Source organism: Cynocephalus volans, chromosome 14 (genome assembly GCF_027409185.1).
Source record: "Cynocephalus volans isolate mCynVol1 chromosome 14, mCynVol1.pri, whole genome shotgun sequence".
NCBI classification, from domain to species: domain Eukaryota; kingdom Metazoa; phylum Chordata; class Mammalia; order Dermoptera; family Cynocephalidae; genus Cynocephalus; species Cynocephalus volans.
The window spans coordinates 91,318,599-91,346,588 of NC_084473.1; the positions used below are offsets into that span (position 1 = coordinate 91,318,599).

General features: G+C 43.5%; 2 protein-coding genes across 4 annotated transcripts in view; one reads left to right on the top strand and one right to left on the bottom strand.

Annotated features, from left to right (window-relative positions):
• Positions 1 to 3,323, top strand: part of FER1L5 (fer-1 like family member 5) — a 50,651-nt gene extending 47,328 nt beyond the window's left edge. The window contains exons 46-53 of the mRNA XM_063077735.1: positions 874 to 962; positions 1,226 to 1,321; positions 1,527 to 1,668; positions 1,901 to 2,000; positions 2,076 to 2,269; positions 2,448 to 2,557; positions 2,839 to 2,986; positions 3,099 to 3,323. Coding sequence (XP_062933805.1) covers positions 874 to 962; positions 1,226 to 1,321; positions 1,527 to 1,668; positions 1,901 to 2,000; positions 2,076 to 2,269; positions 2,448 to 2,557; positions 2,839 to 2,986; positions 3,099 to 3,323 — 1,104 coding nt within the window. The remainder of the gene's footprint in view (positions 1 to 873; positions 963 to 1,225; positions 1,322 to 1,526; positions 1,669 to 1,900; positions 2,001 to 2,075; positions 2,270 to 2,447; positions 2,558 to 2,838; positions 2,987 to 3,098) is intronic.
• LMAN2L (lectin, mannose binding 2 like) lies at positions 303 to 27,950 on the bottom strand. 3 transcript variants are annotated; one of them, XM_063077736.1, is made up of 8 exons: positions 27,752 to 27,950; positions 26,402 to 26,520; positions 23,267 to 23,384; positions 22,379 to 22,461; positions 8,449 to 8,610; positions 8,242 to 8,356; positions 6,388 to 6,507; positions 303 to 5,981 (listed from the first exon to the last, which is right to left on the bottom strand). In XM_063077736.1, exons 1-8 carry the CDS (start codon positions 27,936 to 27,938, stop codon positions 5,839 to 5,841), a joined length of 1,047 nt encoding a protein of 348 aa, XP_062933806.1. In that variant the 5' UTR covers positions 27,939 to 27,950; the 3' UTR covers positions 303 to 5,838. The 3 variants fall into 3 exon arrangements, with proteins under 3 accessions (XP_062933806.1, XP_062933808.1, XP_062933807.1); XM_063077737.1 differs by having other exon boundaries at positions 5,918 to 5,981; positions 6,377 to 6,507; XM_063077738.1 differs by lacking the exons at positions 22,379 to 22,461; positions 26,402 to 26,520; positions 27,752 to 27,950 and adding an exon at positions 9,822 to 9,854 and having other exon boundaries at positions 23,267 to 23,338.
• Positions 27,951 to 27,990: the final 40 nt, after the last annotated feature.

The window sequence follows — 27,990 nt, forward strand, 5'->3', positions numbered from 1 at the left end:
CCGAGGGGCAGGGCAGTAGCACCTCAGGTCAGATGCTGCAGACATTACAACCCTGGTTCTGGCTGTTAATTGCAGGCTGTTTACTCCATGCAAGGAACCCCAAATACAAGAGTAAAAACCCCCAAAAGCACCTTAATTATTCACCATCCAGCCACCATAATGGCTCATCTCATTCTCCAAATCTCTCAGGCCAATACCACATTCCAGATACAAAGTCCTCTGCTAAGCATTTTTTAAAAACCACTATCATTAAATCTGTTTTCTCAAATGGGGTCAACTTCAAAAAAATAAAACTAGGTCAGTAGTTTGAAAGACAGACATATTTATTTATTTTCCAGTGTTGGTAGTTAGTTCTTCCCTCTCACGTTCATCTCTTTTTCTCACCATTTTCTTCCCTTATCTTCTTTTGTAGACTTCTGTACTTTGTGGCTAGCTTAATATCCTTAGGTCGTGGTTACATAACATAAAATGATCTGGAAATCTGGACCGATGGTCTGGTTTCCTCTTACTCAGGGCTAGCGAACTGCTTAATAAAGAAAACCCCAAGCCTAAACTGGAGACCTGTCCAGACAGGCTGTGTAGCATGACCTGCAGAGTGGCATTAACCCTCCAGACCCCAGTCAAAGGTGAAATCCTAGCACCATGCCATCAGCCTTGAAGCCACCATACCCCAATCTCACTGCACTATTCTCTAGGCAAAAAAATGAACACAGAAAGGGGAAATTGGTAGGCAGTCGCTCCTCTATACTCCATCCCTCAGGGTTGGGAAAACAATCTCAACAGACTTTAGAACCTGGGACAGGGACCCCCCCAGGCCAGCCTGCTGAGAACAGAGGCTAGCAACCCCCTTCAGCTCATCCATCCTGGCTCTAGGGAAAGGTGCAAATGTGGGTGGACATCTTCCCCAAGAGGCTGGGGCCTCCTGGCCCCCAAGTCAACATCAGCCCCAGAAAGCCTAAACGGTGAGTGACAGCCATTTCCCAATTGCTACATGTCACAGTTCAGCCTCCCCAGGGTGCAGAGCACCACTGTCCTCAAATGCTGAGTTGCAGTAATTCTTTTCTCTACTGGGAATAAAGGAAGCTCTACGGGGAGCTTTCTTGCCCTGAATTTCCCAAATTTAGCAAGAGCATGGAGGGCAGCCTCCCAGACCTCTCTTCCCTCAACAAGGCTGCAGCTGGGGGGAGCTATTCCTCAGCAAAGCCTCAGAGCACAGTGGCTGCAGGTATGAGCTGCGCTGCATTATCTGGAAAACTGCCCATGTGGACCTGGCAGATGAAACTTTAAGCAGAGAGAAGATGAGCGACATCTACGTCAAAGGGTGAGGGAGAGGGGCAGGGCTCCAGCAGAGCCTCCTGAGTTCCCCAGTTCTGTCATCCTGCTGGGTCATCCCAATTCTAGGGGGGACACCACTTCACTTTCACCTGTGCCTGGCATCAGCTGGCTGGCCAGCCTTTCCCACAGGACTCCAGCTCGGGGATGGTGACAATACACATGAACCCCAGGTGAAAGGACTCTGACCCTAGGTGGTTATATGGGCTAGAAAAGGACATGCAGAAGACAGATATCCACTACCACTCCCTGACTGGGGAGGGCAACTTCAACTGGCGGTTCATCTTTACCATGGACTACCTGGCGGCAGAGGGTGTGTGCGTCCAGAGCCAGAAGGTAACAGACTGGAGGCATGGCAGGGAGGGGGCACACAAACAGCCTCAGGCTACAGGAGCTCCTCTTCCCCTTCCCCCCAGAGACCTGCATGCTGTACAGAATATTAGGAACATGTCCTGAGGCAGAAACCCTCTTCCTTGATAGTCCATCACCACTGGGTAGTGGGCAACTAAGGTGTCCAAGGGAAGTCTCAAGGAGACAGGCTGGAAACATGTTCTCTGCCATCCTTTAGGATTACATATGGAGCCTGGACCCCACACTGATGAAGTTCCCAGCCCGGCTCATCATCCAAGTCTGGGACAATGACATCTTCTCCCCTGATGACTTCCTAGGTGAGGTCCTGGCATAGGGCTTCTGACCACAGGACAGGGAGCTCTTGCTTGCTGATGACATTTCTCTGGGCTCAGGGGTCCTGGAGCTGGATCTGTCTGACATGCCCCTCCCAGCCCGGCATGCCCACCAGTGCTCCACCAGGATGATGGATGCCGACCCCAAGTGGCCCTACTTCCTCCAACACAAGCACTTCTCCCTCTTTAAAAAGAAGACTGTAACTGGCTGGTGGCCTTGCCAGGTCCTTGATGGTGACAAATGGCGCTTGTCGGTAGGAGATGGGGAAGATGTCTATTGAATAGGACTGCTATGCCACATAACCTGCCTCTAACAGACTTCTGGGGACCTTAGCTAAATCCCTTTTCCTTTCTGGACCCTGGGAAGAGGGCCTAAAGTGACCTTGCTCCTGTTATTTGACCTCAGCCATTCCCCACCTGTGCTGTTCCTAGGGCAAAGTGAAGATGACTCTGGAGATTCTGTCAGAGAAGGATGCCTTGATCAAGCCAGCTGGGCGAGGCCAGTCGGAACCCAATCAATACCCTACACTTCATCCTCCCCTGTAAGAGTCCTGAGGAACTAAGGCACCAAATCTTTCTTTCTCCTTAGTTTGCATGGGGTGGTGACTGGTGGGCCTACAAGTGGAGAGGGGTAATTACTTCCTACCACCGCAGCTCAGTGCTCAGTTACAATCAGAAGAGAACAGACTCGGGGGAAGGGCAGGGGAGGCAAGCAGAAGTTGCTTTTTTAAAAAGAAAGCACTCTGCTCTGGATTACTTGACCTGAAGATTCCCTCTGCCCCCTCCCCCTCCATTCTCTGACATCTCCCCTGCTCATGGACAGACGCACCTACTCCTCTCTCATATGGCTGCAGTCACCTGTTCAAAACTTCTGTCATGTTCTCTGGAAACGCTACCACTTCAAAATCATAGCCTTCTTGGTCATATCAATTATGGCATTTATGCTGTTCAACTTTATCTATTCAGCTCCGGTGAGTGGCAACCATGGGGATAGGGACAAAGGCACTGGTTGCTCTTGGGATGACTCTGAAGAAGGCACCTTCAAGTTGTTACCTCTGGCTGACTCTTGTCTGTTCTCTCCAGAACTATTTGGCCATGAGCTGGATCAAACCTGAACTTCGGCTTTATCCTCCCATTAAAATATACAATGACATCACTTCACAAAACACCAGCAACGCCAGTTCTTCCATCCTCACCACCCAGGGTCCAAACCTAAAGCCTACAATGGACGATGGGTGGCAAGTTCTCCAGGGAACCAAGAATCACCTGAGTGACATTTTTCCAGAACTTCCAGCTCCACAAGACTAATTCACCCATGTCTGCCTGGATTTCTTTCTGACTACCATCAGCCCTACTCTTAGGCTTCCTACCAGTTCCTTATTTCTGTCTTCTAGAACATATGCAAGGGATAATCTGGCTACTGTGTTCAGAAACCACTTCCAACAAGAGCACAGCTGTAATTTTCCACTGAAATAAACATGTTTTATAACAGAGAGCCACCTTGTAATTTGGGGGTTAAAGACAACGTAAAAGGCTGAAGACTCACAAGGATGGGGACTGCACCACCTCTAGTCCTCAGGGTCTCTTCCACACTAAGAGGCTCTGAAGTCAGAGGAAAATGGAGAGAAAGGGTAACTGAGCAGATAAGTGGCTCAAGTGGGGTAGGCAACATGCCAAGGCCCTGCTCCACCTCTCGCCCCCCAGCATGCACGCACAGAAGAGCCACACTATGGACCAGAGGGAAGCATCTCCCTCCTCTGGCGCACACCTGGGACTACAGCACCCAGAACAATATTCAGCCCCATTCACAGTGAGAAACTTGTTTCTAGAACAAAAAGCAAGCCGGGTCAGGACATACGATGCTAAGTTGGATAGTTTTCTTGTGTCACACATTTCTCCAAGGGCAGCCTTAGGGAGGGTGGGGACTGCATTTCATGTCTTCCCTGTCCTCTTTAAAAGGCTACAAGGTACTCATGAGCTGGAATCGTACAAATCCCACAGGTTTGCTCTCTCACTCCCTCCCCTATGATGAGACCCTGTCCTCCTGCACCACTGCTTTGGCCATCTCAAGAGCCAACCTAGGTCCTCTCACCACATGGGTCTATTCAATCTCCCTTTGGACTCAAACAAGACAAAATAACCATTTCCTTTTTCGGTTCTCCCTAGTCCTAAGGCCAAGTTCTAGTTCACAGTTTGTCCTCTGGTACCCTGAAGCAACTCAGCTATTGTTAGGAAGGTGTTAGGAGAATGCCTTCAGTCTCCGCCCCACCTTCATCCCACCTGCAGGAGACCTACAATCTGAACTGCTTAGTTAAGCACATGGGAAGGCTAGAAGGCCCAAGGAGACATGACCTATGCCCAGCCAAGATGACCTCCTTCCTTCTGGGCTGAGCTAAGGGCTTTCCCAACCCAGAAGGCAGAGAAAGGGTTGATGGGCTCGGATCAGGAAAAAAGCCTAGACCTTTCCCCAAACCCACTCCTAGAAGGAAGGACACTGAGTCAGAAGTTCATGTTGGTTCCATCGGCCATTTTAAGAATTTCCCTTAGGCTACAGAGGTTCATAGGAGAGGTCATAGTTCCAGGCCCTCCAGGGTGACTCTGACCAATCTAACCAGAGAGCAGACAGGTGAGCAGCATGTGACCTCGTCAGATAAGGCAGTGGAATAAGGGCTGACACACAGAGGACAGCACTCAGGCTGTGCTGCTTAATGACAACTGACTCTTCCAGGCACAGATGATGAGGGTCTATTGATCCCAGACTTGCAACATGAAAACAGCAACTTTTTCTTATCCATTAAGAAAAAGACGCCAAATTTCCTCTTTGGGGAGTATCCAAGCCCAAGTTATAAGAAGAAAGCTTCCTCACACTCTGAACAGTCAAAGTGGGATTCCAAAAATCATGATAAACACAAAACATGCAGCAAAGCAGGCTCCAGTGAGCCCAGAACCATCTCCATGTAGTCAGACCATGTGACAAAAGCTGCTTTCGATATCAAACCTGGAGCTGGTCAGTTTTACAGTTAATCCCATGGCATCCATGAAGTCTTCCAAGCTGCTCTTGACTTGCACACCAACTTTCAGTCAGACTTGCTGAGGGCCTGAAGGGACTTGATTGGAAAAGGCCACAGCCATGCCAACAGAACCAAGAGGCTGAAGCAGGTAGTCAAAGCAGAAAGCCCTAGGACTGCCTGAAAAAGGTCAGTGAAACCTAAGTTTGTTCTGCAGCCCCAGTCCCCAACTGAGAGGCATCCAAATGTCTTTTCCAGCTCAGGTTGCACATGGAGAGGATGATGAAGGGAGAGAGGAAGGTGAGGCAGGGAAGAAGTTTCCATCCCGATTTCCAAAGATAGCTCTTCAGGGGGATAGAGACTTAGATAAAAAAACAAAAACCAATGAATGAATGGCTGCAAGATTATCAGGTATTATCAGTTTTCTATTCTTCAGACTGAAAAATGAAGTAGTAGGGCCTCTGAGTCCAACAACAAGGCAGGCTGGGCTATGAAATTTTGTTCTGGGATTTTTGGCATCACAACAGCATACATTCTCTCCATGTCTTTTCTCTCCCAAGTGGAAGGGCTGCAGGGAAAGGCACATCACAGTAGCAGTGCCCTGGGGTGGATGGCTTCCTGGACCAGGGTCAAATGTCCCTATGGATGACCATGGGAATGCAAGGTCCCTGCATTCAAAGCTCCAGTGACAGAACTTAGTCCCTGACTAGCTGCTGGAGACTGGAGAAGGCCTGCCAGCCTACATGCTCGGGTCAGCATCTGCTCCTCCCACACCTCATAGGTGACAGTCACAGAAGTAGTGGCAACAGGAGGGCTCAGTAGAAGCGTTTTCGGCTCTGTTCCTGCCATTTGTTGTAGAGAATGATACCAATGACAATGGCAAATACAGAAAACACCAGAGAAAAAAAGACGATGAGGAAGAGGGCCAGGCCACTCAGTGGGGGCAGTGGGGCTGTCACTGAGGAAGCAAGAGAAAAGCAGTTAGAAACAGGGGGCCCCCCAGGAGGGAAAGATCAACCTACAGGCTTAGTCCCCTGTTTCTGACACCTATTTATGGGGAGCCAGAACTTAGACTCCCCCTTTCCAGACGCCTCAATTTATTAACCCTTGACTTGGTGTTATCAGCACCACACTCTCCCAAGTGAGCCACAGGCTGGCCCAGACGCCTCAATTTAAAAATGAAGCAGCCCTCCTGCTGCTCGGTTGCAACATGAAGACAAATGAAAAGGCAGGTACTCCATATTCTTCCCACACGGAAAGGAGACCACCCTGCAAGCAGTGGGTGCAAGTGACCTCAGACCTTACGCAGCAATTCAACCTCCTCCCCAACCGTGGGATCATGTCCCAGGATACCCTGTGCTCACTCTCAGGCAGCTTCATGTTGTCCACTGAGGGCAGGAACACATCTCGATGCAGCTTCTCCTCTTCTGGGTTTCTCTCCACTGTCAGCTCAAATAACTTCAGGGAAATGACGTCATGATTATCTAGAGAAAAAAAGAACAAGGACTGCTCAAGCTACCACAAAAAGGGGTATCCTGGGCCAGCCCGTGGCTCACTTGGGAGAGTGTGGTGCCGATAACACCAAGGCCATGGGTTCGGATCCCTATATGGGCAGGTTCACTCACTGGGAGAGCGTGGTGCCGACAACATCAAGGCCATGGGTTCGGATCCCTATATGGGCAGGTTCGCTCACTGGGAGAGCGTGGTGCCAACAACACCAAGGCCATGGGTTCGGATCCCTATATGGGCAGGCTTGCTCACTGGGAGAGCGTGGTGCCGACAACACCAAGGCCATGGGTTCGGATCCTATATAGGGATGGCTGGTTAGCTCACTTGGGAGAGCATGGTGCTGACAACACCAAGGCCGTGGGTTCGGATCCCTATATAGGCAGGTTCGCACACTGGGAGAGCGTGGTGCTGACAACACCAAGGCCATGGGTTCGGATCCCTATGTAGGCAGGTTTGCTCACTGGGTGAGTGTGGTGCTGACAACACCAAGTCAAGGGTTAAGATCCCCTTACCGGTCATATATTTACAAAAAAAAAGGGGGGAGAGGGGTATCCTGGAGTCAGTACCTTGGTTCAAGCCTCTGATCCACAGTCAACTAAGTGACCTTGAAAAAATAACTGAAATCTCTCCATTTTCTAACTAAAAATAAAAATGGGGAGAGGGGCATGTTCTATATTCTGTATTTTATCAACAAGCACGTAGGATTTTAAAATTAGAGATCACATAAGATCTGTATCTGATATTATATATAAAGTCTTCTAGCATGGTAAGAGGAGACAGGAGCAGGGCAGCTCCCCTCAGTGCAGACACGGAACACACTGCCTTTCTGGACTATGCCTGCTTTTCTGCAGCTCCTTGTAATTGTGACTCTGAATTTCCCTAATAATTACCAGAGAAAGGACCAAGGAATTAGGGACTGGGTTTCTCTCCTTCTTTTAAGTACCATTATAAACTCATAGGGCTGGCTGTTAACTTAGTTGGTTAGAGCATGGTTCTGATGACACCAAGGTCCGAGTTTCAATCCCTGTGCTGGCCAGTCCCCCCAAAAAAGTATCATCATGAACTCATATATTTAAACATATGTGACATGTCTCAATTTTCTGATGTCATTATCCCTTTTTTTGGGCAGCTGGCTGGTAAGGGGATCCAAACCCTTGACCCTGGTGTTCTCAACACTGTGCTCTCGACAACTGAGCAATCGGCCAGCCTTACTATTTCACTGATGCTCAACTCAACCCATCTTTGTCCAGTAAGAGCCTATTCAAGTTGGCCCCTGAGTCCTTTTATATGAACTCAGAAGTTTTTGATATCTTCCTTGCTTTTCTGGGAAGTTCTAGGCTTATATACTTCCTGCCTAAGACTTGACATCAGCCATTTCTCAAGTAAGCTCTAGTTCCTTATAGTGGGTATTGGCATTAAAAGACCACAAATCTGAGTGCTGGGGTGCTCACTGCTACTAGCTGGGTTGATGAAGAGGCAAACATTGCTTCCTTTAGCACCACTCCATCCTGGAGACAACTGGACTTGGAGAGTCAGAGCCAGGGGCTTCTAAAGGATCTGGATACAAGAATGCAGGAAGAGAAGCACTCTCAGGGCACCTGCTTCCCAGAGCTCTGCTCATCTGGCTCGCCTCTCTGAGAGGCCTCAGCAAGGCCTGGGTATTAAGAGGAGGCCACAGTCAGAGCAAATAAAGAGTGCACTGGCAGTACCTGAGAGATCCCCAGTGATGGAGGAGGTGCCGAAGTAGTAGCCCCGGGGCAGACGGACCCCAGGCACCTCAATGCAGTCCCTCCATTCGTGCTTGCCATCAATGTCAATCATTATCTAGAATAAAAAGAAGACGTAAGCCAAGGTCAGGCCATGGAAGCAGGAGTGAGACAACCCACACCATCAACTGATCCAGGACAGGGACTCACCGTCAAATGCCTCTTGACATAGCGAATCACAAGGAAGGTGTCATAATGGAGATTGCGGACAATGGCCGTACAGCCTCCCAGCTCTGTAGGCCGCCCATCCCGCTCGTGATCATAGCTGAGGGAGCCATTGTTCACCATGGCTGAGATGTAGGGGAACACCCGCTGGGAAGCAAGGAGAGAAAAGCAGGGACAGTAAGGAAGAGCTCTTAGAACTGCCTGTACAAACAGCAACAGGAATTTTGCACGTACAAGCCGAGCCACTTCCAGTAGACCAGACAACCACTGTGCCTCACCAGCAGCCCCTGAGAACCCACATTCGGATGGTCAGTCAGAGGATATAGGTCCAGGAAGAGACTGAACTTGGTACTTGCCTTCAGTAATTCTTCAGTAATTCTCCTTGCTCCCAATCCGGGGTGGGCCTGAAATGGCCCCTGTAAGACTCTGGAGTGTGACTTGAATCATCCCAGAGATCACTATTTGGCATATATTAGGGTACTTCAAAAAGGTTGTGGAAAAATATAATTAAAAAATAATATGAATCTTTCCATGAACTTTTTGAAGTACCCTCATAATTAATGCCCAATACTAGAGGTTTCTTCTTTCTGCATATATACCTATCTCCCCAACTGCCATGTAAGCTTCTTGAAGAAAAAAATCATTTATTCTGCATGTGCGCATGTCCCTACTTCAGTCTCTTTCCTTCACCCCCCCCACACCCCTGTAAGTGTTTTGCACACAGCAGGTATTCTGAAAATACCTGTTTGACTGAGTAGGGGAATCTTTCCATTCAGGATAGCTTCTTTCAAATTCTAAAATTCTATAAGTGTATGATGCTAAATGGATTAGGACTCAGAAAGAACACTGCCAGAACCAGGCTGCGGGATGGGCTTATCATGGCACAATGACTGTTATTAGTCAAAGACTCTGCAGCCCACTTAAGCCTCATCCACATACAATTTCTTCCAATACTACTACTACTAAGAGGGCAAGGTTCTCCCCTCATGGGGAGAAAACTGAAAGGTTCCCCATAACCCAACCTTTGTTCTATCTACTTCAGAGGCCCTTTCTCTCCAATAGATTTGTAGGAGCAAATTCTTCCTTAGAAAAGATGAACTAATAACCATTCTTGAACAAGCCCAGTGCCAAGGCAGTGCAGAGAGGCAGGGTGATGAAAGGAGAGGGGAACATGAGGCATGCCACTCCTTTGATGAGCTCCCCATTGTCCTAGATGGTCAACATGCAAGGTGGAGATGCAGTCAAGATGAGAGGTAGGGGGCTCCTGTGACAATAGCTACAGGGACTCTAAAGAGCAAAAAATGTCGGATGGACACATAGGAATAAGGGATGGCCAAGGTGGATCAAGAATTGAATACCTGGACTCCTGGAGAATATCGCCTCTTCTGGGCCTGAGAGGGTCCATCAGGTTATTATAAAAAGAAGAGAGGGCACAGAAGACAGGAGACCAAGTCAGAAAGAAACAGCCATGGAAGAGCTAAGACCCAGCTATGATGGACGAAAAAACCAACCTAAATCTTCAAACAGAATTTAAGGTCCATGAAGGGCATTCAGCAAGTTCTTGTACCCCTCAAAATTATATGCAAACCCATACGCACAGGTGTTTGTACATTTTTCTGAGAGGGTCTGTTACTATCATCAGATTCTCAAAGGGGTTCACTGGAAGGACCTCTCTAACCCTGGAGGGTCCTGAAGCTTTTGGAAGGATCTTTACAAAACACAGTGTTTTACTGTCCAGGCAGGCCCTACTTATGTTCCTTGGAGTTAGAGGCTCAAACCACAAATCTGTCTGAACCCAGACTACTATATTTCTATAGCAACGGGAGACAGGAGAAACAAACAGGGCTAAATTCTTATAAATCCAAGATATTCTTTACTGCTCAGGATCTCAGAATACAGCTCTTGCCCAGAAGACAAAAATCCCACCACCACTTGAGAGACTATGAAATTAACTCTAATCCAAAGCAATCATTTACCCTGTCATTGAACCTTATGGACATACATTTTCAAATAACTGTTGTCATTCTAACCTACACCACGTGGGCAAGGAAGAAGCTCCATGGGAACACTGCAGTATGACAGATTTAGAAAAATCTTTAAGCTCAAGGATATTTAGCTTTGCTCTAGAAGAGTGACACAGGTCTAAGCTACTAGCAAAAAGAGATACCTTTGCAAGCTCAGCTCAGCCCTGCCCTATGGAAAGGGTGGTGAGCGTGTAGAGCCCCAAGCATTCATTCCTCTACTACTCAGTGAGCACCTATTCCGAGCCAGGCACTGTTCCGGATGCTGGGAGTCCAATGGGAAACAAAATAGACAGGTATCGGCTCTCATGGAGCTGACATTAGAGTGGAAAAGACAAACAATGAACAAGTAAATGAAATTATTTCTGATAGTGATAAATGCAATGATGAAAATAAAACAGGTAATATAACAGAGACTGATGAGAGAACCTCTCTCTGAGGAGGCAACATCTGAGCTGAGACACCAGTAATGAGAGGGAGTCCACCAAAAGATGTGAGGGCATAAGAAACATGAGGTTGGCATATTCAAGGAACTGGATGACGACAGGTGTGTCCGAAACACAGCTAGTGAGGGAGAGGTTGGTGTGAGGTGGGGCAAGGACCACAGCACACTAGGCCTTATGGACCATAGTAAAGAATTTGGGGTAGGCCTCAGAGCAGCTTCCTAGCTGTTCTCTTCTCATGCCACTGACAGGTTATGTACAAGATACAGAAAGGCATGAAACCAATCTGTAGATGATCAACTGGCCATAAAATTACGCTTCTACAACCATCATTTAAAACAAGGAAATTGTGAGCATGTTATCAAGCAGTTTACAGAAGTGGGCTTCTGAGAGAAAACTCATAATTTCAGTGAACAATGAAGGAAAAGAAGGGACTAAAAATGCCTTGGGGAGCTCCAATGATCCCAGGGCTTGCTTCACTTATTACCTCCAGCAACTGTGATCAACAGTTTAAGTTGCAACTTTAAAGAGAGTGCTTAGGACAGCAATTCTTAGCCTAAGGATGACTTACTCTTCCCAAGGCTAATGTGGCACCCAATTATCTGGTAACAGCCAGAGGTAAGCTGAGATGATGTCAGCTGGGCCTCAAGATCACCTGGAGGAGGTTTTTCAACTGCACATATATGTGGGTCCCTCAGTCAAAGAGACTCATAAAGAACGTCTAAATAGGGGCACAAGATTATGTATTTTTTAAAAAAGCACCACAGAAGGCTGTGATGTGCAGGCAAATTTAAGAAACACTGCAATAGACAGAGCCCCACAGCTTCACAGCTGGAATCTGTCTACTTCAGCAACTCACATCAGTAATAAGTCTTTGTTTTTGTTTTCTTTTGGCAGTTGGCCAGTGCGGGATCTGAACCCTTGACCTTGGTGTTACAAGGCACGCTTTAACCAACTGAGCTAACTGGCCAGCCCCTATCTTATTTTCTATTCCTAGTCAAGAGTTCTTGAAGTGTTTCTTGGGTATCCACTAATTTCACATAGCAGCAATATTATTCCCCTGGAAAGAAGCCTGTAGCTAGAACCAAAGGTTAAGAATCACAGTGGTTCAGGCAAGGTGGTAGTTTCACTCCTAATTTAAAACTTACCAGAAGGGCCGGCTCGTGGCTCACTCGGGAGAGTGCAGTGCGATAACACCAAAGCCATAGGTTTGGATCCTATATAGGGATGGCCGGTTTGCTCACTGGCTGAGCATGGTGCTGACAACTCCAAGCCAAGGGTTAAGATCCCCTTACTGGTCATCTTTTTAAAAATAAATAAATAAATAAATAAAACCTCACCAGAAATGAAGAACTCCCACCTACTGTTCAAATAATTGCTATTTGTAGGGTAGAGAAATGTTTTTGACTTTTTGTACTTCAAGGCCACTCAAAAAAAAAAAAAAAAAAAAAAAAATGGGTTTTTTTGTTTGTTTGGTTTTTTGGAGGCTGGCCAGCACAGGGATCCGAACCCTTGACCTTGGTGTTATAACACCAAGCTCTAACCAACTGAGCTAACCAGCCAGCCCCAACAAAAATTTTTTTTAAAACCCTCTACACGATCATTGTACCTTCAGCATATCTTGGCTAAAAAGACACCCAGGAGTCTGTGAATTCATGGAATCTATACTAAAATTCCACAGGTCTGAAGAACACGGGTCATCAACCACTAGATAGAACAAAGAGCACAAATGGCCTCTGTAATCAGGGAGACCTGGGTTCTAACTGCAGTTACACCACTCATAGCTGTCCAGCCTTTGGGTGGATTATATCATCTTTGAGAATCTATTTCCTCACTGTAAACAGGGAGAATAATACAAAGCTCGCAGGGTTAGTTATAAAGATGAACAAGATATGTAAAGCATTAAGTACAGTGTCTGGCATTAAGGAGGGAGTCAGCAAATATTCAATCAATGACTAAATTAAAGAATTTCTAGGGCTGGCCCCGTGGCTCACCCGGGAGAGTGTGGTGCTGGTAGCACCAAGGCCGTGGGTTCGGATCCTATATAAGGATGGCCGGTGCGCTCACTGGCTGAGCATGGTGCGGACCGCACCGTGCCGAGGGTTGCGCTGAGGGTTGCGATCCCCTTACCGGTCAAAAAAAAAAGAATTTCTAGATACAAATATTGTTTACAGGTACTCATGTATAAACACAAAGCCAAACATACATCTTTTAAAGCAATAATTCCTAGACCATTGACTAGGAACACATATGGACCAGTAAAATTTCCAAAAATATTTTGGAAATTAATAGGTTTTGTTTCCTTTTTTTTTCATTGTTTACTAAATGTGCACACATGCACACACATTCACACATTTTTTTGGATGTCCAGTACAGGTACTGAATTCCGGGCCTTGGTGCTGTCTGCACCATACTACTAAATATATTAAAACATAATAATGACAAAATATTCACCTATAATAAACGTCGTTTTGTAAAAGGACACTTTAACACCAAAAAATGACAGAGAACTATATAATTTCATAATAAAACTACTGAATACATTTAGCACTTATAAAAAATCACTTCACTGTCTGATTCTTGGACCAGTGAAAATTCTATTACCAACCAATCCAGGAACCACTCTTTTATAGCAGTGTTTTCTAACCCAAACCATACTACAGTCTCATAAGCTGACCATTTGCTATCTGGAGCCTACTATGTGAAGAAAAGAAGGACGGGAGAGGAAGAGAGAATGGAGGAGCCACAATTGCTACTGCCAAGATGTTTGCAGAAAGTCCCCTAGCAACTAACCCATTGAATGGTATGAACAGCAGCACTTACTCTGTGCCCGGCACTGTACTCAGTAATGAACACATTAAATGCTTTCATTTAATTCTCACGACCCTGTGAGGTAGTGTTAGTATCCTCATTTTACAGGTAAGAAAACTTGTCCAAGATAAGATTAATAGTAAAATCAGGATCTGAAACAGGCAGTCTGGCTCCACAGCCCTGATTTAATCACTACACCACACTACACTCAATATCTATCAACACAGAAAAATGTTTTATATGTACTATTAAACATAATCAGGTATCTAAACACTATGTACCCTGACAAAGAAATACTACAGAATGGTTCTAGATGAAAGGAGAGACATAACAACTGAATGCAACATAGGATCTGGGATTCTCTTGTTATTATAAAGGACATATTGGGACAATCGGTGAAAAATGAATAAGGTCTGCAGATTATAGTATTGTTATCAATGTTAAGTTCCTGATTTTGGTCACTGTGCTGTGGCTATGTAAGAGCACTCCTTGTTTTTAGGAAAAACACACTTAAGTATTTAGCATTAAGGGGGCATCATGAAGGCAATTTACTCTTAGTTAGTTCAGAAAAAAATAGACACATGCATGGGCGCATACACACGTACACACACACAAAGAGAAGTAAAAGAAAAGGAGACGGCAAATGTAGCAAAACGTTAACATTATGTGGAATCTGGATGAAGAACACAACAGAATTCTTTGTCTGAAAAAATCTATAAGTCTGAAACTATGATGAAAACGAAAAATTTTTTAAAAGATTCATCTGAATCTAATAATCACCACATTCTTTTTCTACGTCTAAAATTTTCCAAAATTAAAAAAAGTTTTAAACATAAAGTATGTACAATATGATGCAATGTTTTTGGTTTTAAAAAGATGTTTGTACAGTTTTGTGGTTTTTTCAGCATTTTTTCATTTTTTTGTAATGAGGTTTTATATAAAAACAATTAACAAAACAAATGCCTCTTCTACTAGATCTGAAGCATCTCCCTCCACATCTCCATTTCAACCTCCCTTGGACACTGCCACTTCCACAGACACACCTGTCACTTTTTAGATTTTCAAAACTTTATTTATTTATTCATTCATTTATTTATTTATTTATTTATTTTAAAAGATGACCGGTAAGGGGATCTTAACCCTTGACTTGGTGTTGTCAGCACCACGCTCAGCCAGTGAGCGAACCGGCCATCCGTATATGGGATCCGAACCCGGGGCCTTGGCGCTATCAGCACCGCACTCTACCGAGTGAGCCACGGGCCGGCCCTAGATTTTCAAAACTTTATATGCTGCTTGTCCTACATTAAACTTTACCTAGACCTTTATGCAGGAATCTGGAGAAAGAGGACTGGATAACTCAGCAATACCCATTCTATTTAGAGAGGGTAACAAGATCAGTGAGTGTCTCACTACATCATTGGGCAGCATGAGAAGGCCCCTGCTCCATGAGCCCCCAGACTATCACTAACGTATACTAGTGACTCTGTCCTCAAGTCTCATAGAGCCTCAACTGGAGGACATGGATAAGTGGCTCTTACAGGCACGCCACTTAACTGGAAGATCTTCATGTACTTGAACGTTATGATCTCTTAAGAAACTGATGGAAAGATTTTAATCTCACTTATTTTAGTTATGACCTCACTATAAAAAACCCTAAACAAGTAATTTGAAGACTTCAAGAAAGAGTACTCCAAAATCAGGAAACTTTAAATTTGAGGTATGCCCCAAACACTGGAGTTCACAACCCACCCACCCGGATTACAAATGACAAATTTCACAATACAGCCTGATATGTATGTCTTAATTGCACTGCTGCCCATCTTTTTGATAGTATGTGAATACTTCCTGCTAATGAGAAGAACTATCAACTCTATAGAACAGGGGATTTTGTCTACAGTTCTACTTTGGGGAATCCATGAGCCTCCTAAAATTATATGTAACTTTCTGTGGACCCAACACTTTCATCAGATTCTCAAGAGTCAAAACCCAAAGAAAGGTAAAAAACTAACCCAGAGCTAAGCACCCTCCGTTCTCCTGAGCACTGGCTCTTACCTTCTCCTTCCTTTCTCCCTCTTTCACTGTCTCCCAGAAAAAACACTATCCTATCCTTGCCTTCATTCAGTACTAGGATAAAGCCATTACATTTCCATACTTCCGTCAAAAGCCAGTTCTCCCCAGTGAAGCGCAGTCTCAATGCCTAATCGCATCTAGAGAGCTTGCCAATTCTCCACAGGCCTGGCTTCTAAAAAGAGTCTCTCCTGGAAAACACTGCCCTACCTAAGACTGCTGAAAAAAAAAATCTAAGTCACATCCAAGTTGGATGATAACAAAAGAACTTACGAAGTCATGGAGTTCCTTTAATAACGTAAAGATTCTCTCAGACAACAGGAAAGAAACCAAGCGGGATCAGTGTCTTCAAGAAAAAGACTTGAGAGGTCTGGAATGCTGCATGGCATAGTATTGCTAATTTTCTTTCATTTTCAAAGAAGGAAAAACAATCATCACATCAAAATAATATATATGTGGGAGTGCGTCAAAGAAGACTTCCAAGTTGGCTTCATTTAGGAAGATCACAGAGCTGTTCTCGCCACGCTCCAACAGGCTGTTTCTGCCTCCACAGGGTCTCATCTCACAGGGAAGAACGAGGGCCAAGCCTGCCAAGGGCTGCACTTCTGTGCTCTTTCCAGGGAGGCCTCTTGTCATTGTACTCTGATTTCAACTGAAAGACAACATTCATGCTCCAAGATCTCTTCTGAGTTCCCTGCAACTTTTCACCAACATCTGGGCTCATGCGGGAAACTGATGACCGTCAGCTGATGACTTCATAGTGCCAAGAAAAGATGATCATGTCATGTTTTAATCAACATTTAAAAAACAACAGCAATACGGAGATATAATTCACATACCACACAATTCGCCTGAAGTATATAATTCAATGGCTTTTAGTATATTGATTATGATTACCACAGTCAATTTTAGAACATTTTCATCACCCTTAAAAGAAACCCTGTGCCCACTAGCAGGCTCTCTCCCCTTCCCCGTACTGCATCACCCCAGCCCTAGACAACCACTAATCTACTTTCTGTCTCTATAGAGTTACCTATTCTGAGCATTTCATATAAATGGGATCATACAATATGTAGCTATTTTGTGACTAACTTCTCTCACTCAGCATATCGTTTTCAAGGGTCTTCCATGTTGGAGCATATCAATACTCCATTTCTTTTATTTTTTTTTGGCAGCTGACTGGTACAGGTATTGAACCCTGGACCTTGGTGTTATCAGGACCACGTTCTAACCACCTGAGCTAACTGGCAGGCCCAGTAGTTCATTTCTTTTTATTGCTGAATGATATTCCAGTGTGTGAATATATCACACTTTGTTTACTCACTAATCAGTCGATGGACATGTGGGTTGTATCTATTTTTTGGCTATTACGAACAATGCTGCTTTGAATATTCATATAAAAGTTTTTGTGTAGATATGTTTCCATTTCTTTGGGTATATACCTATGAGTGAAATTGCTGGATCATATAAGCCCTGTGTTTAACCATTTGAAGAAATGATGAAATGTTTTCCAAAACAACTGTACCATTTTATATTCCTACCAGCAATGTATGAGTGTCCCAATTTCTCCACATCCTTGTTAACACTTGCTACTGTCTGCCTTTTTTATTATAATCACTCTAGTGGGTATTAAGTTGTATTTCATTGGATTTGCATTTCCCTGATGGCTAATGATGTTGAGCATCTTTTCATGCCTCTATTGGACATTTGTATAACTTTTGGGGGGAAATGTCTATTCAGATCCTTTGCCCATTTTTTAGTTGGGTTGTCTTTTCATTACTGCATTGTAATAGTTCTTTATATATTCTAGAAAGTCCCTAATAAGATATATGATTTACATATATTTTCTCCCATTCTGTGTGTTGTCTTTTCCATTTCTTGATGGAGTCCTTTGAAGCACAAAAGTTTTTAATTTTGATGAAGTCCAATTTATCTATATTTTTCTTTTGTTGCTTTTTCCTTTTGATGTCATATCTAAGAAACTACTGCCTAATCCAAGGTCATGAATTAACCCTATGTTTTCTTCTAAGAGTTTTGTAGTTTTTATTTTTACATTTAGGTCTTTGATTAATTTGAATTAAATTTTGAGTATGCTGTGAGGTAAGGATAACTTCATTATTCTGCATGTGGATAACCAGTTGACTTAGCACTATTTGTTGAAAAAACCATTCTTTCCCCCACTGAAATGGCATCCTTGTCAAAAATTAATTGACTAAATGTGAGCATTTACTTCTGGACTTTCAGTTCTATTTCATCGATCTGTATGTCCATCCTTATGCAAGTAGCACACTGTCTTTATTACTGTACATTTGTAGTAAGTTTTTAAGTTAGGGAATTCTCCAGTTTCACTCTTCTTTTTCAAGATTATTTTGGATATTCTAGGTCCCTTGAAATTCCATACAGATTTTAGGATCAGCTTGTCAACTTCTGCAAAGAAGCTAGTTAAGCTTTTTATAGATGGGGATTGTGTCAAACCTGTAGATCAATGTGGATAGTACTGTCATCTTAACAACACCAAGTCTTCTGAGCCATGCCATGGGATGTCTTTCCATTTACTCAAGTCTTTAATTTCTTTCAGCAATATTTTGTAGTTGTCAATTTTTTTTGTTCAATTTATTTCTAAGTATTTTATTCTTTTGGATGATACTGTAAATAAAATTGTTTCCTTACCTTCATTTTCAGATAGTTCCTTGCAAACATATAGAAATAAAATTGATTTTTGTATATTGATCTTGTATCCTGCAACCTTGCTGACTTCATTTGCAAGTTCTAATAGTTTTTATGTGTATTCTTTAGGATTTCTATATCCTGCCATCTGCAAACAGAAATACTTTTACTTTTTCCTTTCCAATCTGGATGTCTTTTATTTCACTTTCATGTCTAACTGCCTGGGTAGTAACCTCCAGTGCAATGTTGAACAGAAGTGGCAAGAATGGAGACCCTTGTCTTATTCTCGATCTTGGGAGGAAAGCATTCAGTATTTTTTTTTTTTTTTTTTTTAAGATGACCGGTAAGGGGATCTCAACCCTTGGCTTGGTGTTGTCAGCACCATGCTCAGCCAGTGAGCCAACCGGCCATCCCTATATAGGATCCGAACCCATGGCCTTAGTGTTATCAGCACCGCACTCTCCCGAGTGAGCCACGGGCTGGCCCAAAGCATTCAGTCTTTTACCATTAAACATGATGTTAGTTGTACACTTTCCATAGCTGACCTTTATCAGGTTGAGGAAATTCCCTTCTATTCCTAATCTGTTGGGAATTTTTATCTTAAAGAGACATTAAATTTTGTCAAATATTTTTTCTGTATTTACTGAGGTGATCATATGGTTTTTGTCCATTAGCCTATTAACATAGTATCACATTAATTTTCAGATATTAAACCAAACTTTAATTCCTGGGATAAATATACTTGGTCATGGTATATAATCCTTTTTATATGTTGCTGCATCTAGTTGGTTAGTATTTTGTTGAGGATTTTTATGTCTATATTCACAAAAGGTAATGGTCCGTAGTTTTCTTATGATATCATTGTCTGGCTTTGGTATCAGGATAGTGGATTCATAGAATGAGTAAGTTACTGTCCCCTCCTCTTATATTTTTTGTAAGGATTTAAGAAAAGCTGGCATTAAATCTACTTTATATGTTTGGTAAAATTTAACTGGTGTTAAATCTACTTTATATGTTTGGTAAAGTTCACTAGTGAAGCCATCTGGGCCTTTTCTTTATGGGTCATTTTTTATTACTAATTCAATCTCTTTACTTGTTATATAAGTCTATCCAGATTTTCTATTTCTTCTTCATTTTAAGAGCTACTTATGATCTGGCAACCTCAGTGTGGCACAGGTAGTACATTGTATTCCCAAATATTAAAGCTCTTAATTTACCCATATAAACTACAATTGCTATATTGCGGATGAGGAAATGGAGGATATGTAACTTTGAATAAACTCTCCTGATTTCAGGGTGCCAAGCCTGAACTCAACTCACAAACTGAACTCTCTCACACCCTTCTCAGATGAATTACTGGTTGCCATTATTTTCCCAATATTTCTCATGAACAAATGTGGTAGGAAGTTGAGCAATAGGGTCATGTGCACTCTGGTGACAAGGAAACAAAAACTCGGAGAAATGTTTTTACCACTATCTTGAGGAATTTGATTAACTGTTCCACGCATCTCCTATCTGCTCCTTGTCCTCTCTGTCCAGCACATGCTCATAAAACATGTTCATCTGAAAGTTTTCAAAAGGTACTGTATTTGCCATTTTCTTCTTATGTGCTCAAAATAATAAAGCAAAATAATGAGACCGGAGTCTCTGGAGTCAGATCTACTACCTGTGTGACACTAACAAGTTTTGTAACCTTTCTGCATATACTTTAGTTTCTTACCCATAAAGTAGAGATGGTAATAATCATGATAAGTAAACAATACATGTAAAAGTACTTAGAATGATGCCTGGTACCTTTATTTTCAATATTGAAGTAAACCATGCCAGCAACACATTTGATTTTACCCCCAATGATAGTTCCAGGTTGTTGTGATGCAGAAAAGGAGAATACTTTCTATACTCCCTGAGCTGAACATAAGCTCTAAGAACCGAAAGTGCATAGGAGATCACATGAAAATGATAAATGTCTCCATTCTCAAGAAAGAAGTCAACCTGGCAGAAGAAAAAATGGATGGGACGTAGTAGAGCATCATAGTTAAAAGCAAAGCCTTCAGGGCCGGCCCGTGGCTCACTCGGTAGAGTGCGGTGCTGATAACACCAAGGCCCCGGGTTCGGATCCCATATATGGATGGCCGGTTCGCACACTGGCTGAGTGTGGTGCTGACAACACCAAGTCAAGGGTTAAGATCCCCTTACCGGTCATCTTTTTTAAAAAAAAAAGCAAAGCCTTCAGAATCAGGCAGACTTGTGCTTCACCTTATGTTGGCTGCTACCTTGAACAAGACATTTAACTTCTCTAAGCCTCTGTTTACTCATCGGTAAAATGGGAAAAATAATACTGACTTTGAGGTTTAATGAGAATTAAGACAATATTTGCAAAGTACCTGGCACATAGTAGCCACCTGATATACAGGAACTGCTTTTATTACTTTTCTTAATTTAGTTTCATAAGGAAAAAGGGACCTGAGGTTGTCCAGGGGTTATACTTGTGAATTACCTGAAGAGTTTTGAAAAAGTTAAAGTTGCCTAGTCTGCACACCTCAGACAAAGTGAATCAGAACTCTGGGGTTGGGGCCTAGATGTCAGTGTTTTTAAAAGCTCTCCAGGTAATTGCAATGTGCAGTTGTGGGTGAGAACTACAACAGCTAGCCAGAAAAAGAAGTCCCAATTTTTATACCATCTGAAACTTATTTTTTGATTAACATCTACTCTCCTTATGAAATAAACTCATCAGTTCTACCCTCTCAAATCAGAATTACTCCTATCTTGTGGTGAAATGGAAGATAAGAGAGTATAAACAATCTGTTTCTGAGAGAAACAGAGAGCCAAGTTTAATACTCTCAACAGGCCCTGAAACCCACACCTCTTATTCAGATGAATTTCTAACTACCACTATTTCCTTAGCATGACTGCAAATGACTTTCCCCTCATTAAAATTCTTTAATCTACTTATCCTCTTAGAATCAAGCCCAGACTCCTCAACAGGATCACAACCTCAGACCCTGGCCCATACTATGCATGGTGAGGATGAGTCACATACACTCAAACTGCTCTGGTGCTGGTCTAAATAGCCAAACCACCAACCACTGAAGCAGACGCTGCTCAGTCTCAATGGCTAGCTAACATGCTCAAGAGGGAACGGCATTAATTGAAATTTTTTATAATAAACCTTTGGGGGAAAAAATAAAGTAATCTCTGCCGCCATTCCTAAACCTGCCTTTCTTGCTAACTATTATTTAGCTACAGGATACCCAGCAACAAACTATCATAATAATTTTCCCACTGTCTGATAGCAGTGCCAGGACAGAGAACATAAACCTGTCGTCAGCATAAGAAAGCACTAAAGAACCTTAGGGTCAGCTAACAAAAAGCAAGAAGCTCTGCCAATGGCCTAATACTGGGTTCCAACAGAATGCTAAGATTTCATCAGTTTTCTTTTACTTATACCATTTTCTATAGGTGAGGAGAACTGCTGTTCAGGTCTAAGAAGAGGAAGAAGAAAAAGACACTAGAAAGGGTGAGCAAGTTGCAGAATAGAGCACAGCAAGGATGGAGCAAAAGTCTGAGGAGCTGAGTTACATAAATTCAGCTTGCTCTGGTGCTGGTCTAGCAGCCAAATCACCAACCAGCCAAGCGTGCTCAATTTCAGTGGCTACCTAATGTGTGCAAGAGAGAACACTGTTAACACTAAAGAAAAAGCCCCTTTTCCCAACGGCTATTCCCAAAAGATTGTGCAATCATAACGAGGCTCGCTAGAAAAAATACTGACAAGGACATTAACTTTTGAAGTTCCACAGATGAAGAACCCTCATTTTCTGGCCCCTCTGTTCCCTCCTGCACAACATTCCTGAGGCAAAGAACTGTGATGTCAGTGCAGCTGACCTAAGCTCTGACACTGGCCATTACCTCTTGCTGCTTCTCCTCATTGGGGTAGGTGTCTATAAATACGCCCAGCCCCACAAATTTGTCCATGTTTCCAAACACAGGCCCTAGAGAGAGAGAACAGATGATGAACAATGAAATAAAGCCAAGAGTTGATAAAGGAGTAATATATCACTATGATGGAGGAAAAGTGAAAATCAAATGACTTCCAGGCCTCTCTTAAGATGAGAAAGCATATGTAAAAGTACCCAGCAGAGTGTATGGCCTGTAACAAGTCCCCAGTAATATCTGCAGTTGTTTGTTGTTGACGGCAGGGGAAAGAGAGAAGGCCACTGCAACCATGTTTAGCATTATGGCAGCTCCCTGATCCAAACTGGTTGCTAAGGCGTCCCTACAGAATTCTGCTTCACAAACACTTGGTGAAGACTATGCCCCCAAGAGAGAACTGAATTCCCAAGTTCCACTTCTAGTTTCAAAAGAGATCAAGTCAAATCAGGTTAAGCCTGCCATCTACTTGGAGCAATGGCTCCTACACAACAAGGAAGAATAGGTAACTCTTCTCTTGACTCAGCAGTGCTGAGATCGTTCACTGTATATGCCCAGAAGAAACCCGTTCACCCAATTGTCAGTGTTTGGGAGAGCCAGTGCTTTCACCCAGCCTACGGGCCTGGTGGTTTCACAGGGAAACTCAGAAAGAACTAACAAGCAAGAAATTGCCCCAAGATGAGTCAAGTTCAGCTGTTTATTAGACTCAGACCCCATTCTAGAGACTGGACAGGCCAGTGTTCAACGACAGGCATCAAGACAGAGGGAAAACTACTGGCATTGTGGGGAAGGACCCTTCTCAAAAAGAGGGCACCTGAAAAGGCAGGCCTGTCACAACCATGAGAGAGCAACCCAGGGTCCCAATACCTGGCTGCATCCGATCCTTTGTGTACCAGATTGCCAAGCCATCCCCATGCAGATTCTTCTTCCCTTGTCCATGGATTTTGAAGTGTACCTGCAACTCCCAGTCTCTCAGGAAACATGGCTAAAGTGAAAAAGACATGGGAATCAATGAGGAACATGACATGCAAAACCCCTCAAGCTCTGTCAATCTACAGACTTGGAAAACATAAAAGTAGGTAACACGAGGCTAAGGGTTAAAACCAAAATTTAAGACTTGCTAAGTGTTCATGTCATAAAATTAAACAGATTGAGCCATTCAATGGTTTAAGGGATTTAATATGAAAATAAAACTCCCAATTATCTTCAGCATCTCCCAAAAGAAACAGAATTATACTCCAAAGCTGGAAAAGACAGAGTATGCCAAGTTAGACTACTGTGATCCTACATCCACCCAGCGAAGTATCTCAGCTTACAGAGTATAGATGGCTAGATTAATACTCATTTATAACTTAAGACCACCTCCTGACAGATTCTAAAGTGCTTCGATTTAAAGAAAGGTCAAAGCCTCATTCATCATAAAAGAATAAGAAAAGCTAAGTCATTATGCAATGGTCTCCAGGAATAATTAACAGATGCTATAAACAACACTAATTAGCTAGACATGGCCCTTTGCCAAGCTGAGGGTCAAGCCAGAGTTCCCATGAGAATGGCAAGTTACAGTCCCCCAAACCCTCATGTCCATGGCCAAAAAGCATAAATGCACCAGAGGAAAACAACAGCATTCCCACCACAGGGACAGTCTCTGGTGGGAAAACATTAAGGAGATGGTACTGACCAGACTCCTGTTTTTCTTGGAAAAATGGAAGAGGCAAGTGGATGGTTAAGTGCTCTAAATAGCTGAACAATTTCAAGTAGAAACAGAACGGGTATTTGGTTCAGGGAAGCTTCTGGTTAAAGTCCACTGTGAAGAAAGAAGGGAAGGAAGAGCAGACAGACCAGCTGGGTTCAGCCAAAGTCTCTCCAAATAGACTGTTCTGGATCTTCAGCAACATATTGCTAGACCACTTTCAGTTTTCATTTTTAATTTCTGGGATATTTTCCAAAAGTGTTAGTATTGGGAGTACATAGTCAAAATGAAAGGGGGTCAGGTACTTCTGCATTTAGTAAGGAGCCCTGAAAACTGCAATTGCTTACCCTACTCTGATGAACCCGATCCCTGTCATGTCACTTTGGGTTTTTATCTATCTGTTTCATTCAGATCTCAGGGCAAGAGCAAAATATAGTGGCAGGAAGCTGTCGCATAGCCAATAGTAGGTATTACGTCCCTGGGAAGAGGGCAAAGCAAGAGAGGTTCACACTGAGCCAGGAGGTGTCTGCTATGGATTCCTGGCTTCTTGGCCTCGTATGGCACAATGCTATATACAGTTTTACTCTAGGCTACATCTAACAGTGGTTCTGAAACTTTGCTATTGGACTCACTGGGTAGCTTTAAAAAATCTCAATGGCCAAGGGCTGGCCAGTAGCTCAGTTGGTCACAGTGTGGTGCTTATAACACCAAGGTGCAGAGTTCAATCTCTGTACCAGCCAGTAACCAAAAAAAAAATTCCCAACAGCCAAACCACACCCTATTTCAAGTAAATCAGAATCTCTGGGGGTGGGACACCAGGCATCAACTCCAATGGACAGCCAAATTTGAGAACCACTGCTCAAACAATACACCCTATACAAATAACTCCACAGCTCATTCTGATAGCCGGATAACAGAGAATACAGGTACCAGAGGGTCTAAAAAAGGGCAAGAGAACTAGATCCTAGGCTAGAATTGCTGCTAACAGAGTTATGAAGAGACAAAGAGCTAGCAAGACAGCAGCAAAGTACCAAGCCTTAGCCATAATCATTTAATAACCAATAAGAGCTTCATCAATGAAACATATAACAGGTGAAATTACATAACACATATACCTGGAACCACTTTAACTTTCCACAGCCTTTTCATATCTACTATCTTATTCTCATAACAACCCTGATGGGCAAGTATTATGAAGCTCATTTGACAGATGGAAAAACTGAAAACTGAGAGGTTGAATAACCTGCCTAGGGATCTGTGACAGAACTAGAGCTAGGATCCAAGTCTTTCAACTGCCCTTTACGTCTTCTACCAGTACACAATGCTCTGCATTCTGTCCAAAAACGAGCTCAGCACTACAATCTGGGTTAAGGGGCCAGCCTACGCAGATACCTCATGTAGAAACTTCTCTTACTCCTCTGCTCCTTTGAAATTCTCTGCCACAGAAAATGAATAGGGAAAAGAAATAGTTCTCTTTCCTGAGGTTCTCTCATCTACAACTAATGAGAAAAACCATGTAAAAGTAAGTTCTTAGCTCATGAGAGCCCAAGACAAAGTACCAAAGGATGCCAGGGTCATTCCCCAAAGTAAAGTGGTCATAAAAGAAAGAGCCCTAGAAACCAAAAAGAAAGTATCATCTTAGACTTGGACAAAATCAGAATGCAGTCTCACCAGGAATACTGCATTCACATCTTGCCACCATACCTCAAAAGGAAGACAATGTAGCTAGAAAAGGTCGACAGAAGGACAAATAAAATGAACAAAGGCTCAGAGTGGCTTTCACATGAAAATAAAATTTTAAATTAGACTATTTAAACTGAAATTAAGAGGGAGGATACTGGGATAAAGTTTGGGATAAATTTAAAAGAGTAGTCTTCTACTTTACATAGCAAAGGAACTAAACAGGAGTTAAGTTATTAAACCCCAAGAAGTAGTACTATCAGGTCAATCAGGAATTAAAGACATTTCAGAAAACAGATTCAAAATGAATTATTTGGGGTAGCCATTTAGCTCAGTTAGTTACAACATGGTGTTATAATACCAAAGTCAAGAGTTCCGATATCCACACCGGCCAGCCGCAAAAAATAAAACAACAAAAAAGAATAATTTGCTATAATTAGGGCAAAAGAGAGCATTTCCCTAAATATCTGATTTCTTTATTATGAAGGTCACTGTAATCTCTGAAGTAAAGATCTTTAATATCTACAGAAGACAGAATATTGGGGATAGACAGTAAAATTAAGTCAATATCCCACTGCTGAACTTTTTAGGACTTTCTGGGTCACCAATACAGGAGGGAGAAAGATTCTTACCACCCGGTTCCACAAGGCACCCTGTTTACTTTGCATATCTGGGGTAAGTCGGATATACTGGGTCATCACCATGGCATTGCCCATCAGATTCCACAGTGAGGAACTGCCTGTGCCCACACCTATGAGGAGGAAGTAGATCAGTTCATATTCTTCAACACCAACCTGTTCAGAAAGCCACCACAGATCCTCCAAAAGCTGGAGCCACCATCTTTTTTTCCCTTTCATGTCACTCAATCTCCCACCTTCTGTCACTCCTAAATGTTAAATTGTTGCCATCTTTACAGCTTCCTTTCACAAGGCCCTTCTCAGGTGAAAACCCCAAAAAGCACATCAGAGCTACCACTCTATGTACACCACAGTAACCATAGCTCAAATCCATTCTTCCCATTTTATTTGTGAGTAAACTTTAGCACCATGTAAGAAAATAAATTTCCCCAGTTATACCAAAAAGAGCTTGATTGACCCTCAGGCTTCTGAGGCTTAATCACATTCTTTCCTTAAATAATCCTTCAAGTGTGAAGCTCCTTCTCTCCCAGTTCCCCAGACTATAAACTCCTGAAGAGTAAAAACTTTGTATAACCTACAGTATTAGCAAAGAGACCAGCTCATAGGAGGCACTAAATGCATCTGCTCAGTGAATAAACGATTACCCTTAGTAGTAGAATATATTTTATAGCACTTTGAGTGTTTGTTTGCTTGCTTGCTGTTCCCCTATTCACACCTCAGCGGGGAAACAGACTTGTGTTATTAAGCCATCTGCTCTGATCTGTCTGTCCTCTTTGTAGCTAACTCTATCAATTTTCTGGCCGATAAACTGTGCTTAGGGGCCTATGAACCCTGAACAGAGCAAAGCTAACAAGCCTCTTTCATCAGTCGGGCTCCTGGACTGCAGAAGAGCAGGTGTTCTAACCGGCAACAGAATTTTATCTCCGTTCTCACTCCAGCCACGTTCTATCCTCGTTCTTTCTCCTGCTTTACCTCCAGGCCTATCTGGAGACGGCTCATTGCTGGTGGCGCTCAATCACTCCTCACCATTCTCAGCTCTTTCCCTTCCCACAATTCTCCTGCCCAACTCTGAGATCCCCTTCGTCCAGGTCTAGCGCTAGTGGCATGCAGAGCCCGACCTGGATCTGCTGGAAACTTCCAGCGCTTGGAAGGGGGGAGGAGAGGGCAGCTGATTCCCACCCTTCGGACCTGCGGCTCCCAAACGCGGTGGAATTCCCCGTTGGTCCCCACTACCACCTGCAGTTTCCTCGGGGCAACGAAGTCGTTCGCCGGCCCCGCCTGTACAGATGAGCTCAGGTCGCGAAACCCTCCCCCTGCACGACCACCTCGCCCCGGGCGCCTCACCCTGGTAGGGCTTCGACAGCGAGTGTTCTCGTTTCAAGTACTCGAACGTCTGACCCGCCCCGACTTGTCGTGGCCCTTGCCCAGACCCCAACAAAAGGAGAAGGAGCAACATCTTGGACCCATCCCGAGCCGACAAACGCCGCCGCCACCGCTGCCACCACCCTGACGGTCCCACGGTGGCCGCCATCTTTCCCTTCGCCGTCCCTTCATCAAAGGCCCGCCCCATCGCCCAACCCATT

Coding starts and splice junctions, on each gene's coding strand:
- LMAN2L (XM_063077736.1), bottom strand. CDS start 27,938: ATGGCGGCCACCGTGGGACCGTCAGGGTGGTGGCAGCGGTGGCGGCGG. Junction 22,462..23,266: donor AAAGGATCGGATGCAGCCAG/GTATTGGGACCC, acceptor CTCTCTCTCTAG/GGCCTGTGTTTGGAAACATG. Junction 8,611..22,378: donor ATGAGGAGAAGCAGCAAGAG/GTAATGGCCAGT, acceptor CTTGCTTCCCAG/CGGGTGTTCCCCTACATCTC.